This window comes from Euleptes europaea, chromosome 3 (genome assembly GCF_029931775.1).
Source record: "Euleptes europaea isolate rEulEur1 chromosome 3, rEulEur1.hap1, whole genome shotgun sequence".
Taxonomy (NCBI): Eukaryota; Metazoa; Chordata; class Lepidosauria; order Squamata; family Sphaerodactylidae; genus Euleptes; species Euleptes europaea.
Window position 1 is genome coordinate 45,316,227 of NC_079314.1, and position 19,392 is coordinate 45,335,618.

The 19,392-nt window shown below is 42.3% G+C and overlaps 1 protein-coding gene and 1 pseudogene across 2 annotated transcripts in view; one reads left to right on the forward strand and one right to left on the reverse strand.

Moving 5' to 3' along the window:
• The window catches only part of MAGI2 (membrane associated guanylate kinase, WW and PDZ domain containing 2), a 723,148-nt gene extending 709,472 nt beyond the window's left edge, over positions 1 to 13,676 (forward strand). The window contains exons 24-25 of one of the 2 annotated variants that reach the window (XM_056845940.1): positions 12,123 to 13,606; positions 13,658 to 13,676. In XM_056845940.1, coding sequence (XP_056701918.1) covers positions 12,123 to 12,925 — 803 coding nt within the window. In that variant the 3' untranslated portion in view covers positions 12,926 to 13,606; positions 13,658 to 13,676. Of the gene's footprint in view, positions 1 to 12,122; positions 13,607 to 13,657 lie in introns of those variants that run through there. The other variant, XM_056845941.1, reaches the window with a different exon arrangement.
• A 4,559-nt stretch (positions 13,677 to 18,235) lies between these two features.
• Positions 18,236 to 18,327, reverse strand: LOC130475877 (U2 spliceosomal RNA; annotated as a pseudogene).
• Between the last annotated feature and the right edge of the window lie 1,065 nt (positions 18,328 to 19,392).

The window sequence follows — 19,392 nt, forward strand, 5'->3', positions numbered from 1 at the left end:
TAGACATTTGCCCATTCTTCCTCTGCCAACAGAAGTGCCAGTACACCACAAGAAGGGCACCTTTGGATCTAACCCAATATAACCTAATTTCCCAACCCCTGCCTGGCGTCTTAGATCCCTTAACAGGAGATACCAGGGACTGAATCTGTGACTGTCTCCATGAAACACTCTACTGAACCATAGCCCCTCCCCCCAAAAAACCCCTCCAAAACCTCAATCCCACAAATTGCTTATTTTCTAGTATCACTATTCTGAGAAAACTTTATTATTGTGCTATTTGTGGTCATCAAAAGAAGTCTTTGTAGCTGGCTATTTTTGGAAAGAGGCTGTGTCCCTTCATTTAACTAAAGCACTTACAACAGAACAAATAGAAATAGAAAAGTGAAAGCATTCGATCTGGCAGACCAGTAGGAATAAGAAGGAAATGTGAAGCGCTGTCTGAGCATTCAAAAAGGGTGAGGAGGAATGACAGGCCTTCAAGCTGGCCTTGTTAAAATCTTCAACAGGAAATTATAGAATAAGAAGGACCGGCGAAAAGAGAAAGAAAGAGACCTCTCAGAAAGGCATAGTTGAAAAAGCCATAACAATGAGGAAAGTTACATTAAATAATGTTACTTTCATAAAAATGAAAAGTATTGCAGAGGATTACATAAAATACAGACTCATACATAATTTCTATTTTTGCCCATTAAGTGATGTACTTTCCTTTAGCTAGTCACTTCAGCAATGTTATGATCTATGGAATTCTAAAAATGACAGCTGCATATTGGCTGTTAATAAATATGAATAATTATTACATTTAATGGTCACTATTAAAATCAATGGACTTCAACATCCATTGAACATTAAACTCTGCTGGGTTGTGGCTAGGAAACTGTGTACATCCTAACTCCAAATTTATTCAATCTATCTAATATATAGTTCATTTTATTGATTTACTGTTGTTACCCATGCTATTAATGTATTTATGAATAACTTTTATGATGGAATATAACTTAGTTACATTAATAAAAACTAATCTAAAACTCATTATAATTTCTAATTATACAGCAACTTGTGATATAGATTTTCCAGCTTTCTTTGTTCGCTGCATGAGATATAAGCTGGTAGCTTGCTCTCATACAGAAAAGTAAAAGAATGTATTAATATGAAAGTAATCTCTTTAGTTATGTTGAACATGCTAAAGCGTTAATGTGAAAAATTTGGGTGGCAAAACCATAAATGAGTGATCCGCTGGAGAATCAAAATACAATATTTTCAGATTGATACTCCATGTGTAGTAATTACACACAGAGAGACATAATCTCTGCTAGAACATTGCATATATAGGAATATATAGGCAAATCTAAGAAGCTGCTTTAGACCATTTGTCCAACTAGTTCACTGGAGTGGGATGAATCCAAAATAATAGATGACATTTCAGCCCAAGACCTCTCATTCTGAAACTGAGAATCACACCCTCTGAACCAGAGCTCCCCAACATGGCACCTGTGGACATCATGGCACCTGCCAATTGTTTTTAGAAAGTGGGCTTTTGCCCAGCAGGACTTCTGATTGGCCACTAGAGATCTGACTGGCTGTGCAGATTTTTTAAAAGTTGCTTCAGCAGCAGCTGCACAAGTATCTTCACTGCATGACTCAAGGTAAGCTGTTGTCGCGGTTCGGGCCGTTAAGTGCCTACGCTCTTAGAAAGGACCCCTTCCTGAGAAGGAATATGTTATCTTATTCAGCGGGACACCAGTAGACCGGAATCAACGGTTCCTAGAAACTTGTTACAGTTCCTAGGACATCTCTTGAACATGACAATACATTTATAATACTGGACAAGAGTATAAGTATAATAAAAACACATTTATTTACATTATATAAAATATGCTTTTGGTTGCAAAGTCTTAACATATTATATAAGGCTAGACATCATTAGTCTTAAACATTTTATGTAACAAGAAGTAGCAAGTAATCATTCACACTCTGTATGCCTCCATAAAGGAGTATCTAAGTCAGAATATACCTTAGTAGTGCAATGCACCTTCATTCAGGATATAAAGTTACAGAAATCCTGTCAAAATATGGTTAATTCTTTGGAAAAAGATTAGGTTAGAAGCATCCTAACTTAAATCATTCAAAATATCATACAGAAGACAATATATCTTGCTATGTCATCTGCAAACCTCTAAGTAGCTAAGTTCTATAAGAACATATGAATTTATCCCAAAGTATCTGTATTTTCTAAGTCTTGAATCCTTAAAGACTTCTATCAGTATTCTTAGCTATAAAGAAGACCTCTGATCACCATTAAGATCAGGCATTGTCTATGTACATGCTATGCATGTTCCTTTTAGTATTAGACAGCAATGCTGAATATATAAATACTATGTGTTAGCTTAAAGCTGTTTAAAGTCTCTCTGGCAGTGTCAATTGTAGAGAGTTTTGTATGTGAACTTATGGTTCAAATCTGTGTATGCGCTGTACAGTGTATCGGCATTGTGCATATCTCACAGAGTACAGAGAGTCTCCTTTTCTGTCAGGAATATCTCTGGTCTCTACTCTGAGGAGTTTCAGAAGTCCCTCTGTTAGGTAGAGGACTTTCTGACACTATCTCAGAGGTCTATCTATTAGTCCTGTGTTCAGGATGTTCTTTAGCATTGGTAAGCCAAATAGGTTTAATTTGTAAGAATCCATTAATCCAATGGACTCTCAATGTTCCAATTTATGGAAAGATCACTGCGCTTAGATTTTTATTCAAAGGATAAGAATTCTAAGGGTCTCCATCCTCTTCTAGTAATAGAGCAGTCTCACAAGAAGACTGTGAATATTATAAGATATGTTGAAATTAGGGCTGTCAAAAAAAAAATTCGGTACAGTTCGGATTCGGCCGAATTTGGCCCTTGTGGGTTCGGTACGTGCCGAAGTCCGAACTCCCCCACTTCGGATCCGTTCAATTCGGCGGGAATTCAAAGTTCGGAAAAAAAATTCGGCCGAATAAAGCCATTAAAAACACAATCGCGCCTTTCCGCGGCTCTGGGGGGGACATTTTTGGGCTTAGAGGTCCCAAACTTTCAGCAGAGCTTCAAAGGATGTATATTGAAAGACTCCCCAAGTTTTGTAAAGATTGGGTCAGGGGGGGCTGAGATATGGGCCCTGAAAGGGGTCCCCCCACCCTTAATGTGTATCTCTCAGCAGAGCTTGCCGCCCACGCACAAAGCTCCCAGCCCGACAAACAGCTGATGAGAGCAAGGGCGGGGCAGGTGCTAAGAACTTTGCAAAGCAACACAACTGAAAAGCAACACCTTTGCAAACATGCAAAGGGCGGGGCAGGTGTGAAGAATTTTGCAAAACAATACAACTGCAAAGCAACACAAGCACGCAATGCAACACCTTTGCAACAGTGCAAAGCAACACCTGACACCTGGGAGTTTGCATACCATGGAAAGGGACAGAGGCAGCTAGCTATGCATAATGAGCAGGAGGGGGTGGAATTTCTCCTTTTGCATTGGACTTGGGACCAGGCAGATGCATTCTTTAAGTCACCATTTGAAAACCAGTTTTGAGCAAGCATCAAAATAACCTAACTGATCTTATGAATGAGGAAAAACCTGAAGAATAAAAATGAAGCCCCCCCTCAAACCAGGGAGAGAGAGACTGGAGGGGGAACACACACCCCAGGCAGAACCGGCAAAAGCCCCCTTTGGCTTCCCCCCCCACCCACAGAAACTGCTCCCTCCCCACACACACACACAGACTCTGCTTTCCCCCACACCCACACACAGAAAAGAAAAATTATAGATTAAAGCCCCCAAAGGGGTCTTACTGTGGCTGTCTTCTGCTCCAGCAGGAGAGGCTGGGTAATCCAATATGATTCCATTTGTATCCAATATAAGATCCATATGTATGCATCTCTCGAGGGTGATCCATTCATCCCAATAGGGGAAAGGGGAAAGCCCACATCTCAGGGGGCCCTGACCCAATGTTTACAAAACTTGGGTGGTCTCTTAAAAAGCCTTGACTGAAGCTCCGCTGAAAGTTTGGGGTCGGCACACCCAAAAATGCGCCCCCTGCAGCCACGGAAAGAGAAAAGGGGGGAGCCGATATTTCAGCCCCCACTGAACCCATCTTTACAAAACTTGGGTGGTCTCTTAAGAGGGATTCTCTGAAGCTATGATAAAAGTTTGGGGGCTGCACCCCCAAAAAAGCGCCCCCTGCAGCCACGAAAATGGAAAAGGGGGGAGAGGAAAAAGGGGTGGAGCCCATATCTCGGGACCCCCTGACCCAATGTTTACAAAACTTGGGGGGTATCTTAAGAAGCCTTGTCTGATGCTCCGCTGAAAGTTTGGGGTCGGCACACCCAAAAATGCGCCCTCTGCAGCCATGGAAAGAAAAAGGGGGGAGCCCATATCTCGGGACCCCCTGACCCAATGTTTACAAAACTTGGGTGGTCTCTTAAGAAAACTTGTCTGAATATCCCCTGAAAGTTTGGGGTCTGTACCCCAAAAAATGCGCCCCCTGCAGCCACGGAAAGGAGCGAATGTGCACAAGCACCCCCTCACACACACATGAGGATTTCCCTCTCTCTATCTCTTTTCCCGGCCGGCCGCACATCAGCTGATTCCTCCAGTACTCAATCCTGACTGATTGGCCAGAAGAAAACCCAGCTTGGCCACCGATTGGCCGGGGGAGGAGAATGCTGCTTACTGAAGGTTATGCTGCTTACTGACGGCCCCAAATTGGCCGAATTTATTCGCGAACTCCCGAACTCGCTGAATTCGGGCCCCCCGGTTGCCCGCCAGTTTTGAGTTCGGTTCCTCCCGAACTAAAAACCGCCGAATCAAGGGAAATTCGGCTGATTTTCAGTTCGGGCCGAACCGAATTGACAGCCCTAGTTGAAATATCCAGATCTTGATACTTCAAGATACCTCAGAGAACTTCTGTCCACGCAAGGATCAGAGTCTCAATGTTTTACATCTCAGGCCTCTGAGATGGAGAGATGCTGTGTCTGTGCAGCTGCAGTCTGCCCAGCAACAACATTCTGAAGTACTGGCTATCCTGCTCCGCCTTATATACACTTCAGATCTATGTTATCAACACATCTGCATTATGTGTTGTTGCCCCTTCTACATCTGATAATGTAGATAATCTGATTATTCTTCATGCATCAGCATATTTTTGGGGAAAATTGTATTCCACATTGCAACCACACCATTGTCCTTTCTCAGATATGTAACCATATCTGATGCTTGCCTCTTATCTCTATTAGAAAAGGTTTTCCAATACTACAATACTACTTTTCCCTTCTGGAGCAGGTGTTGTTCTATCTATTCCTCTGGCAATGTTCCCAGAGTACTGTGGAATACACTTCTGTATTCTTCTAAGGCAAGTTTCTTCTCAACCTTCTAAGGCAGGAAACCTTCTCAACACATGTCATGCTTAGTCTTTTATAAGGTTTCTAAGGGGTTTTTATAGATTTTCAATGGCAAAACTATCAAAGGCCGTCACACTGTGTGTAAGCAGGAAAAGACCTTTAAACACTATATGTATTTAAAAAGGCATCCTGTTCAGCAGAACATTTTCTTGAGCGATTGAAGAATTACAATTAATGTTATGTGCACGATCTCACTCCCTGACATTTTGTGGTTGGCTGCACCTCCTGCGGCAGCCATTTTGTAGCTGTGCTTAGCACCCTGTGTCAGAATTCCAGAGGTGCCCGCAGGCTCAAAAAGGCTGAGGAACCCTGCTGTATATCACAAGCCTGAATATGTGAAGCCTCAACACAAAAGAATAGAAAGTGGGGAATGATGTTCAAATGGTAAGGCATCCTAGAAAGACTTTTTTTTAACCACTACTGAGCTTGCTACATTGACACAACACTATAAGCCATTTCAAACTTTTGATGATTTTAATTACTAGTTATTTTTAACTGACAGCCAGCGTGGTGTAGTGGTTAAGAGCAGTGGTTTGGAGTGATGGACTCAGATCTGGAGAACCGGGTTTGATTCTCCACTCTTCCACATGAGCGGCGGAGGCTAATCTGGTGAACTGGATTTATTTCCCCACTCCTCCACATGAAGCCAGCTGGGTGATTTTGGGCTAGTCATGCTCTCTCAGCCCCACCTACCTCACAGGGTATTTGTTGTGGGGAGGGGAAGGGAAGGTGATTGTAAGCCAGTTTGATTCTTCCTTAAGTGGTAGAGAAAGTCGGCATATAAAAACCAACTCTTCTTCTCTTCTTCTTTTATATAGGACCTTCATTGTGCATTTGAGCTTTATTTGTTTGTTTTATTAGATTTTTTTATACATACGTACATGATAATCCATAAAATTAACACCATAAATATGCAATTAAAATCTATAATATAATCTAAGAATTACAATACATGCAACACACTGCTCTCACACTCCTGCAGAAGGATAAATGATTCTGGAATTAGGGCTATAGTGATGACCATTTACAGTTCATTCTCTGTTTGGTTATAATGTATAAATTAGAAAATAATGTGGTATGCAGAGTGGATGCAAAAGTCCAGTAGTGAGCTATGCATAGGGATGACTCTCATCTAATGAGATTGGTATTCTGTAATTATCTATGATCATCTAAGATAACCTAAAGCCAAGTCCTATAAAGGAACCATTCAATAAAAATCAGGGCAGAAAACAAGTCCCACTACATTTCAGAACCTTATTTCCTTACAATGATTTTTCCTCTTCAGTTGAGAGGGTTTCATAGCCAAAATAGTAGGTGTATTCATTTATTTGATATGATGTTAGTCTCCATGTCTTCATTCTGTTCAGATCATATAAACCATCTGCCCCACTTTCCTACTCTGAGATCATATTCTGCAGAATATTTATTTTCATTACTTGTGAAGCTAGCCTCTCTTCTTCCACCATAATGATTCTGTCTTGAAGCATCAGTGATTTGCCAGGGAAAAGAGGAAATCAATGGCCTTCCTTGAATAAAGACAGCTCAAGGACAAGAAAGCAAGCTCTCAGCAAGAACTGTTGGATCTCTTGTTATAGCTCACTTCCTTCATAAATTAGAAGACTATTTTAAATACATGAGAAAGAAAATCCAAATAAGAAACAGGCTTTGGTGTTGACTAAACCAGGTCTTGTACCCATTCCACAAAAGTAATATAAAGGATCCTTAAGCCTGCACAGTGGTGTGACACTGATCTCCCTGGATCATCATGCCATTGATATGAAGTAGCTTTCCCCGGATCATCACTGACTTTCCCAGAACTATTGTGCATTTCCCTAGAGATCAGGGCATGGGAAAATTAGAGGAGCTTGATGCTTTAATGCAGTGGTTTCAGCCCATGAGTTGGTATCCTCGGGTGGGTCATGGAGCCCCACCTGCTAGGTGATGAGTCCTGATTTTTACAAAAAACTAGCACACTTGTTCAGAGAACAAAGAAACCTTACTTCCCGCTTCTGTTTGCCTGCGTGCTGAGAGGAGCTGCAGACAAGGTCACTCAGTGGTGAGGATTCCCCCATGGCTGTGACCTTTGGTTTGCTCCTCACTTTGGATACCTCCTATTGTTCAGCTTACACTTCATTTTTCTAGCTCTCTTGGTCTGCTCCCTATGGACCTAGCACTGACACGGGTGTGGTCATAATTGCCCACACCCTTCCTGTCATGCGACGCTGATGTCACATGACTTCCTATCATATTCTTGCAGCTCTGGAAAAGTTGAAAAAACACTGCACTAATGCATTTCTAACTTCCCTCCTATGACACAGAATAACAGATTAAAGGCATTTCTCTTTCCTGAAGAAACACACAAAAGTATATGGAATCTGACACAAGAGAGAAGGCCTTTTCCCAATCCTCATCTCCAGTCGTTGGCCTCATGTGTAAGCTTCCTCATGTGTAAAACATGCCACTATCAGCTTCTCCAAAGAAGGGAATGTATAAGTATAATACCAAATGAATATCACTTATTGATTTCTTTAAAATTTCTTTAAAATACTTGTGATTCTGCCTTTCCACAAAGGTGACCAGCATGGTACACAATAATAAGCAATAATTCAAATCCAACCCATAACCAAAGTTCAAAACAAGCAAGGACAGCCAAAGACAAAAAGTCAATAGAATACACAAGCAACTACTAAAACAGGAAACATAATAAAAACAAAAAGTGACAAAAAGGGGGGGAAAGGAGCAATAGAGGGGTATTATTTGTCCCATTGTGGGGCTACATGGGTGCTGAATAGTCCACATGCAGCCCTCCAACAGGACAAATAACACCCCTGGCCTGGGGCCATTTCAGGTTGGGGAAACAGCATAGGGGGAGGCTGAAGCCCTTCATCTCCCCACATCATGGTCCCAGTTCGAATCACGTCCCTGCAGCTCTGTGGAATGGAATACCCACAGGGAGCTCACTCATGCAGGAACCCCATAATGGTCCAATGGTAGATGAAATGTCTAATTCAGACCTTCTAAAAATAATTTGCAGTGTGTTGCACCAATATTTGGCTAACTGGGAAGCGACATGTGGCAGTACTCATGATATAGGCTGCAATCCTAAGAACACTCCCCTGGGAGTAAGCCTCCTTGAATAAAATGAGCCTTACTTCTGAGTACACCAGCTTTGGTTTGCTTGCATACTGACACAAGCATTTTTGGCAATTGAAGGGTGTGTTTTTCTGCACAATTACTTATGCTACAGTTAAACACACACACACACCATGATGGACTGCTCAGTATCTATCCATCTCTGAAGGAGGCACTCACATCTCATACCACTGGTTCATGTGCACATACACACAGCCCACAAGAGGTTCCAGGTAGCTGTGCAAACTGCATTTGATCCCAATGCTACCTTGCTACCCTCATCTACCTGGTCCCTCCCCTCCCCCTGTTCCTTTCCCATTGTAAAACTTTGGATTACAGGGTCTCTGGGGTAAGAGCTGTCTCTCTGCTTGGAGTGAATTTGCCATGTATTTGTGGTAGAGCTTCTGCCTGGCATGCAGAAGGTCCCAGGTTCATTCCCCGGCATGTCCAGTTCAATGGACTAGGCAAGTAGGTGATGAGAAAGACCCCTGCCTGAGACCCTGGAGAGCCACTGCCAATCTGAGTAGACAGTACTGACTTTGATGGACCAAGGGTCTGGTTCAGTATAAGGCAGCATGTGTCTGATTCAATATAAGGCAGTATAAGGCAGCAGGTGTTCATGTGTTAATTTATTTACAGTGATATCAGTGCAATAACATTCATGATACAAAATACATCTGCCTTTAATTGATAAGGTCCAGTCCCTGGCATTTCCAGTTAAATGATCCAAGAAACAGGAGTTGGATGAGCTGTTTCTCTGCCTTAGGCCCTGGAAAATGGCTACCAGTCTGAGTTGCCAATACTGAGCAAGATGAACAAATAGTCTGTTTGGGAAGAGCATAACAGTTTAATAGATCTAACTCTAGGCCTGGTATGGAAAACTGGAGAAGTGGTGCGAATAATTACTTATGGTCTTGAGTCACCACTGGATCATTAGTTGAATGCATGTCTGAGAACTGGCACAAATGCTGAAATAAAATCTACTAACTGCAGGACACCAGACATGTATTTTAACTTTAACTCTCGTGTATCTGGCAACAGTCAGGTCTCAGCTGGAGTTCTGTGCTCATGATCCATAAAGATATGAGCACATTATACCATGTGCATTAGAAAGCCAAAACAAGAAACCTACAAGAAATCATTTTCCCGAGCATTCCCCAAGAAGATGGTGAAATGGTTGCATAACAAATGTTCTGTCAAATGTCCCTATAATTAGACAAGTGACAAACTATTCTAATTATGAGAGTCAATCAACAGATCAAATATAAGAACTTATCCCTTTCGATATTTTGAGAGGGCCTTTGTCGGTATGTAAAGTTGTGTAATTTGTAGGGAAACACAGTAGATGGGGTTCTGGCTGATTCAGCACCCTTACAGACTAGACAGGCATAAGGTGTGTAATTGTCAACATTTCAATCAAGAGTAGAATTTGGAACCAAACTGCGAAAATGTATCTTTTGCACAATAGAAGTTCAACTTGTTTAAAATGGAGATTGTGTATTCAAACAGTAATTTAAATAATTAAAATGTGTTTCATATAAGCAAAAATGAATACAATTTGTGAAATTAGCACTGAATTGCTGGCTAATTATTTATAGGGGAATTATTTTATCCTGCCCTGTTAATAACCTTTTCTGAAAAATGTGACTCAGTAACTCTTGTGAGGCTAGGAATTTCTTTGTGTTTCTTCTTCCTTCACTAACTGCTCCCAGCCAATCAGAGATTGCATAAGGAACATGTTGATGGCACGGAGTCAATAGATTTGGCTATGAGGCAGCATCAGAGGGTGGATGAAGCACACTGCCATCCCTCTGCATTTGTGACAGAATGAGAATCGGCGTGCACATTCAAGCACGTAATCCATTAAGAGCTTTCTGGTGTGTGCCCAAATGTGCATTTTGGTAGAGATCTGCATTCCATTGGCATGCACCTCTAGAGCAGTTCTCTGTTTTGCTACACTCCTGTGGTTTCCTTGTCGCAACACAGTATGGCAAAATAGTGTGTCATTCAGTTACCATGGCAACAAGGATGCATTCGCCCCCGCCCCCCTCCCATCACCACAGATACTCTTGTCTTTTTGAGTCTGGAAAAAAACTCCTTTCTGGAAAAGAAAGTATCTCCAGAAATTGGGGAGGGAAAACTGTTCACAAAATTCAGCCCCCAATTGAATTATTTTTAGATCTTTCTACAGTGACCTACTAATGTCCCACTTTGGCCATTTATGCAGGATCAATTTTGAAGCTCACTCAAAGCTCTTTTTTTAAATGCAAATTTTAAAATGACTATTCAGTCTCGACGCAAAAGGAGAAATTCCACCCCCACACACACTCGCCTGCTCCTTTGATCTTTCCATTAGCCAACCTCTGTTTGCATAGCTAACGCGCAGCTGTCGTTTTGCATGGTTCCCTCAGGGGATTCTTTGGTGTGGGGGTGGAGCAAACACAAAAGGTCGCGTTAAAGGGGCTCTTAAGAAATGCAAAGAAGGTGAGCGCCAGCTTCACAGTCACTTCCTGAACTACGGTTCACTGTGAAAAACTCAAAAAAAATATGCAGGGCAATTCAGCCTAAAACGCGCTGCTAATTACAAGCATAAATGGCTATTGTCTTGCACCTGTGCAAAAAAGGAGTCTTGTTCTGAGATGTGGTACATTAGGGGAAAAAATCCCTTTTAAGCTGTACATAAGAAGATTTTTATGTCCTTCATATACAAGGGTCTGAGGCAATCCAGGAGGTACTTCAAACCTCTTTTTTTCCCCTTAATGGAATGCTCTGTGTGTGTATGTATAAAGTGCCGTCAAGTCGCAGCCGACTTATGGCGACCCCTTTTGGGGTTTTCATGGCAAGAGACTAACAGAGGTGGTTTGCCAGTGCCTTCCTCCGCACAGCAACCCTGATATTCCTTGGTGGTCTCCCATCCAAGTACTAACCAGGGCTGACCCTGCTTAGCTTCTGAGATCTGACGAGATCAGGCTAGTCTGGGCCATCCAACGTCAGGGCATGGAATGCTCTATCATAGATGAAAAAGCAAGTAGAGCATTAAAAAAGTAAAGGTAGCCACCTGAGTGAGCACTGGGTCAATACTGACACATGGGGTAATGCCATATCACGGTGTTTACTAGGCAGACCATGTTTACTGGTGGTTTGCCATTGCCTTCCCCAGTCATCCACACTTTACCCCCAGCAAGCCTCTTCATGCTTTTTTCCAGGAATACAACATACATAGAGGCCAGTATGAATTTGACCTTATGCTTTAGTCATGAAGCCCAATGGTGAATCTGGCATGTGTTTAACCAGGATAAAATATGTTACTATTTGTAGCAAAGTTGAGCCTGCATTTAAGGATCTGGCATTTTAAAAGTTGCGTATAGAGTTCCAAATTCAACAGTCATTACTTGGATTGGCATTATTTCTCTTATTTCCCTGCGCTTCTCTCTTAGCTAAGACTTCTGCCTTTAAAAAAAAAAACCAGAGTTTAATCTCTGTTCAGCTTTTAGGAACTGGATTTTTTTTAGGAAAAAATATTGCGCAAAACACCTGCGGAAATAACTGTGTTGTTTTTTTGTCACCACAGACGAACCAAACTCCTGGAGTTCTCCCTCTGCCACCTCCCCAGGTCTGCCGGAAGTAACTATTTCCCTCGATGACATTGTCTCACCATTTTCTTCATCACATCTAGTCCAACCCTCTGACCCTTCCCACCAGATGCACCCAGAATCAACATGGGATATCAAGAGGGAACCTGATGTCAGAAAACCAAAGGAGCTTTCAGTGAACAGCCACAAAAAGAAAAGGTTAGGGGAGCAAACAGAGAAGTCTGCAAGCCCTAAAAAAGCAGACCGGTCAAAGCATGAAGAGGCTTCCAGGAAAGGAAGCACAGAAAGCCAGAGTAAGTCCAGTGAAAGCGGCAGGCCGGCATCGGAAAATAAGGCAGTGGAAGGGAACACAACAGCCGAGGCTGGAGAACGAGATCCTGGGTATGCTGGAACCAATGCCGAACTGGCTGGGAGAGCCAAGTGGCAGGAAAGCAGCAAAAGAGGAGGCTCTCTCAGCACAAAAGACCACAGTGCCACAGTTGCTACAGAAAAGAAATCGGCTGCAGCTCCTGAACACGTCAAGCTCGATTCCACTGGTGCTACAAAGACGTACAGTAGCAATAGCTGCAGCTCTCATGGGACTGACATGGACCATGGTCAGAAGGAACCAGACAGGAGACCCAGCGAGTTCCCACGGAAGGGACACCCCCACTCCACTCACACGCGCAGCACCAACACAACATCCCGGAAGGCAACTGTCTCGCCGGGTCCATGGAAGATTCCTGGCTCCAATAAGCTACCTGGCGTCCTAAAATCTAGCACATCTGCTATGAGCAGATAGATCTGTGACTGTTGCCCTCTGTTTCTCAGTGATGCAGAACATCCTCCTTCGCTTCTGTCTCACGTTGGTTTACTTTAATTTATTTTAACTACCACACACATCCATTGCTCAAAACACTGAGAAACGGAAACAATAATGTGTAATTCCATGACAACGTGCATAGCGTCTAATCAGTTGAAGCAACGTGTAGTCACGCAGTATTTAAATGTGACCTTCAAGTCCCCAGTTTCATTTTAGAGACTTTGGCAGCTATGGAAGAAACCAAAATAATATGAAGGACAGACAAACCACAAAGATGGTGCAGTGTAGCTTTAGTAGGTTGTTTGTCATTGCATGAAGGACTTGGGATTTTCATTCAAACTTTATATCAAGAAACTGGAAGAAGTTTTAGCAATCACAAACTGGAACATCGCCTTAAATAAAAAATAAAAAACTGCACGGAGCAAAGCGGAAAGAGGAAGAGAATCTTTTATCTGAGTTAAATGTTGTAAATAAAATTATTCTCAACATATCCAGACAGGGGTTTGATGCGTTTGAAATTGTACACCCATGACCATGTCTCCACTGTTAACACTTTGGAATGGGCCACCCCCAAGCCAGTAGCAGAAGTCATGACACAAGGCAAGGAATCCTAGTGGATTAGCTGGTGCGATTCCATTTCTACTTCCTTTGTGTGTGTGTGTGTGTGTGTGTGTGTGTGTGTGTGTGTGTGTGTGTGTGTGTGTGTGTGAGAACAAAACCATATTTCTGTATGTTGGGGAAAGGGAGTGGAAGTGTATTTGCAAACCTAGCTTCAAAAGCAATTTTCCGCAGGTGTCTCCCGTTCCCACACAGGGAATCCCACAAACTACACAAAGTGTCAACTACTCACGTGGAGAACCGTAACGTGTCGTTGCCACTATGAGGAAGGGACAATGATTGAAAAACGCAGTCCTTTCAGAACAGTCTCTGTCTCTTGCAGGCATTAAAAAGTGTCTAAGCGTTAGTCCAATCTTCCTTTAATAAGACCATACCTTTGAGTTCTCCTTCTTGATCATGTTCTAAGAATTTCAAGATACAGGTCCCTTTAAAAACTCTCATGTATTCATCCAGCTGTCTTCCTGACATATTTCTATTTATATCTTAACTAGCGTTTAATGTCCAAATCTTAAGTGCCATGAGACCGTTTCATTCCATGCTGATGAGGTACAGTTTCTCCAATGAGCTCCATTATTCATTTCCTAGTCCCTGAGAGGTTGTGCTATTTTTCTAGCCACGTCATCCAAAAATAAAGTAATAATTAAAAATTCCTCCTCAATAATCATTGTTTCAAATTAACAAACTGTGACACTTGCAAAAAAAATGTATTTGGGCAACCTCTCGTGAGACCTGGACATACATTACTCAGTGACTGGCCAAAATCCAGTTGCCGCTGAAGACCGGTGGAAGTTTTGATTTGGAGAAGAGTGTGAGGAGGTGGTGGAATGTTAGCCATTAATATGGGATTTGGTATAAGAAGTCTGCATTCTCGTTAGTCCTCACCATTTATTAGAGAGCTACTAGAATTTATTTTTCCTCCAGGAGATACGGAGAATTCCTTCAATCAAAGTTAGTTGGAAAAGACTACAAGAAAGGGTTTTGCACCTTTGAAACAAAATACTTATTTTAAGAGGTAGTCCCATTATAATTTTTTAAGAAAGCACAAAGATACGTAGCTGTTTACAAGATACATTATATATATAGTTTTTAATTAAAAAATTATAGATATATCTTTATCCCCCGGCCTAGACATTTGGCATAATTTGCTGTTAATTTATTAAATCTCAGTTTTTTGGGACACTACTCCCCTACTATAAATGCACGTCCAACTACGTTATTTCATGGATATAAAGAACAGAAAACAATTGAGATTATGCTTGCATAAACTCCAATTTGCACAGTTCCCAGCAACTCCTTGTGCCGTAATTGCTTTCTGCGGCTGTAATTGATAACCCGTGAAGATGGCACATCATCTAAACCCCATTCCAGATAATATTTCTGTGTAGTGTTAGCTGTGAATTTACCTTGTACAGCTCTATTGCTATAAATATAATTCCATGTATTAATAGTCACAGAAAGGCTGTAAGTGAGCAACTATTTTTATGAAACGCACCACTATGGATAAATTAACTTTTACAGAAATCTTGTTTACTGTATGATATTCTAAACCACTCAAATAAAATATATATCCAAGAATCTTTTTTCCCAACTGTTTATACTGTGTAATTAATTGTGGAGAGGGGGGAGGGGATGTCTACCAGAAAAATATTCGTTTCATTCACGGTGGTGAAAGAGGGATGCATAATTTCATTGCAGAAAGAATGTTATTTTTGCCCAAAATTCACAGCTAACAAAAAGCAGGCAGCTGAAACACGCTAACCAAAAGGCTAGAAACAAGCTGCCATCTCATCTGTTCACTCCTCCTCCTGGTCACAACTTGAAGATTTCCCCTAGATAGAAAGACAGCTTTGTTTTCAGTTGCAGTTTGCCAAAAGGTTCAGACTGGTAAACGATGGTGTGCACCTACCAGGACTGAAGGCCTGCAGGAAGGCACACAGGGGCAATGCCCCCCTGAAATATACCCTGCCCCCACCTGAATTCCCAGCTTTCATTTTTAAAAAAGTCTCTAGCCCTTCACAAAGGGAAATGTACAAGCACCCCCCTCCAAATCATCCGGGAAAGAATGGGGGATGGGAAGCAGCAAGACAGAGCTAAACCTTTAGAGACCAAATTCATTTTCATCTGCTGTGTTCCAGCCCCTTTTCTCCCTGGGGACTTTGCTTCTTTTCGTGTGTTTCTCTCCTCTTTAGCAGGCAGAGTAAAATGTATATACTATTTCGTGGTTCCTCAGAAGTAGGTGGGGCCATGGGGAAGTGTCAGGGGGGAAATGAAGGCCCCCTTTCACTCAGCCTGTCTGTTTCTAATAATTAACTGCCACCCACCTGGTGGTAATTTGCTTAAGTGAAAGAATGTATGCTTCTACACATGTAGAATGCCTTTTACTCATCTGTAAATAACCAATGTCAAGCTGCTGTCCTCCTCTCCCCGCAAATCTGGCATTATGGCAAAAGGACTTGAAAAGTCATAGTGCTCGGGCATGTTCAAACTCCAGACTTTTCACTGCTGAAAAAGAAGTACTTCACAGGAGGCCAAATGTCCTGATAAGATCTAATATTCAGGCAGTCTTCAACCTCTCACTGCAGGAAAATAAGGTTTGGGGGAGCATCTAAACCAATTTGAGCAAAGAATCATAATCCTTTCTTTGAATGCCAAGGTCATTTATGCATGGGAGTTTTACCTGAGGTTCATTGCTCACTGGACCCACAATTTCCTGTTGGGAGTCTATGCATCAGCAGTCTCCAAGTTCAAAACAGGAAGTATTCAAATCCCCGTCCCTTAAAATGCTGCTTCGTAATTGGCTGTAGTGAGAGAAAAGTTCCCTCCCCCTCAAAACCAATTGCTGCATACAAAAGTATTTTAAGAAGAAAAAGACAAAAAAAGACGAAATCTGAAAAGGGGGGGGATCCAAGCCCAGCGTTCCTCAAAATGTCCAATTCGTCCACTTAAAAAACTGAAAAACTTCCTCAGGGGAAAACATGAAACAGGAACACATGCACATTTCTGGGTCTTCACACTTCTGTCCATGTGATGTACAACAAAGCAATATGCAATGGCTCCAACACCACCATGTTACCATGATAAAGGGCTGGGACTTCTTCAAAGTATTGTTTCCTCCCTACCATGAAGTGCAGCATTACAAAGAGGTATTATTTCACACAGTAGTCCTTCCCACATGTGGTTTAAGGGTATTTAAATAGCTTCTGGTCATTTATGCATGGGAGTTTTACCTGAGGTTTGTTGCTCACTGGACTCACACTTTCCTAATTGGGAATCTATGCACCAGCAGTCTCCAAGCTCAAATCAAGTCCTGCCCCTTTAAATGGTGCTTTGTAATTGGCTTACTTGTAGTGCTTACTGAGAGAGAGAATTCTCCCCCCCAAAGCCAATTACCACATAAAAAGCATTTTAAGAACAACAATATAAAAAATGGAGCAATCTGAAGGGGGGGGGGAGAAATCCAAGACTCAGTTTTAAAAAGATTTTCTTTTGCTCAGAAAAAGCTCTGAGGAAGCAGGAAGTATTTCATTCCCCGCCTCTGGACATGCTGCTTTGTAATTGACTGTGAGCAAAACCAAGCTTGAGTGCCCCGCACTTTGCCTTCTGCATGGGAATTTCACCCAGGCTTTGCTCAGGGAAGATGGGAGAGTTGGGTTAACAGAGGAATAAGAAGACCCGGACATTGCAAGGGCTGGCAGCAAGGTCATCTCTAATGAACGGGAAACTCATGCGTAACTCCAAGGAACAACCGAGACAGACCGGGGGTGAACGTGAGTGAAAGTACCCTTGCATAAACGACCTCTGACTGTTTAAGCTAAGATGCAAAGTCTTGAAAGTCACTCCAGTGGACCAATGACTACATAATGTGGAAAGTTTATTCCTAACCTGCAAAGCGCTCCAGAAAACTCTATATGGTTGACTGCCTGCAATTGTATTTTAGTTACCTGCAGTCTGGTGAATTTTCATAACACACACACAGGTATGTAACCAAATAACAACAAAAAGGCTTGCTGTGTGTGCCCATAAGCTTACTTTCATGTAACTCATCGCAACTGCACAGATTGCCAGTCCCAGCTTTCACATAATGAAGAGATACTGCTCCAAATGGTTGTGAGGATAAGGTAAGCATTTAGGGGGCTGCTCCTGCTACTTGTAACTCCTCAAAAGTGGCCATAAGAGTTGGTGCACAGCTGGCTTCTGCTCTGCTGCTCTTCATAGGGTTGCCAACCAGGTATTAGCTGGAGATCTCCTGCTATTACAACTGATCTCCAGCCAATAGAGATCAGTTCACCTGGAGAAAATGGTCACTTTGGCAATTGGACTCTATGGCATTGAAGTCCCTTCCCTTCCCAAACCCCGGTCTCCTCAGGCTCTGCCCCAGAAACCTCCTGCTGGTGGCGAAGAGAGACCAGGCAACCCTAACTCTCCAGCATACTAGACCTTGTTCACATTGGCCTGTGCCAGCCCCCCCCCCTCCACCTCTAATACCTATTTCTGTAAATCAACTGCACATAACTCTGGGAATCCTACAGGCTGTGCACAAGTGACCCTTCATTCTAACGTCCAAGTGTACAAAGCAAGTTTTTAAGAATGAATTTGAAAAATGAATCTTGCCCTTTAGCCGTAATTTCCCCCTCCCACATACAACTTTTTATATTACTTTCTTCATACTTGACTGGGTGTAAAGCAGATCCATTTAGCTTTATTAAAAAAACTGATAAGAACAGATACTACACTTGATCTTAGCCGATAGGCCGAAAAGCGATATTTAGCTTTATATTTCCCCAGTACTTGGTATTGGCTACATGTGTCGTTTCACAAAAACCTCCAGATATTTCCAACAAAGATCATGTTTTCTAAGTATGCCTTCGTACTGCAGTAAGCCTGTTTTTAAGCAATGGGGATGGGAAATAATGCAATATGAAGATTGACTGTCACAGCTTAACCTTTATCTGTAGCTTTCCCCCAGCCCTCCCTAACCAAACCCCCGTGTTCTCCTTCTTGCTAGGCCAAAGCTGCAGCCAGAGGTGATATACTGGATACCTTCCTGTGGGCGAAGGGGCTCTGTGGGATTTGCTTGGTTTGTGGGCCAAACACCAAGGTCACTGGGTGGTACTTTATAATGCCAAACATTGTGCAATTAGAGTAGCCAACTCCAAGCTGGGAAATTTCTGGAGCGTTGGGAGTTTACCTGGGGAGGGCAGGGGTTGGGGGAGGGGAAGGAGCTCAGCAGAACATAATGCCATAGAGTCCACCTTCCAAAGCAGCCATTTTCTCCAGAGGAACCTGATCTCTGCAGTCTGGAGATCAGTTGTCATTCTAGGCGATCTCCAAGCCCCACCTGGAGGGTGGCAAGCCTAGCCACTATAGATACTTGTAATACATGAATCGTATGACCACTGACAAGAAATATGCCAAAGTTTGTTTTACCTTGTTGTCCCTTAAGCAACAATAGTCAGTGGTTGTGTTAAAGGGAACACATTGATTGTATTAGGTTATCTTTGCTGCACTCAGCTGGTATAATAAAACTGGTGTCGCCATCTGTCTTATCCACCTTCTGAGTATATGAAGAGACTTCTCCAGGTGACCCTTGAACACCTGTTGTAAAAATCCTTTAATTAAAGGAGTGTGCGAAATTTGTTTACTCAGATGCTAACATTTCCTCAGCCAAACTGTAATTAAGATAAATTGGCTGCCTGGATTGGGAGTGGGGCACCAAGCACTGAGATACCTTTCCTAGTTTTTCCACTGAGCTAAGGAAAGCGAATTACATGAAAGGAAATTAGAGAGTTTGGCTGATTTCCTCATAGCATCATGGACTTTCGTCTTGG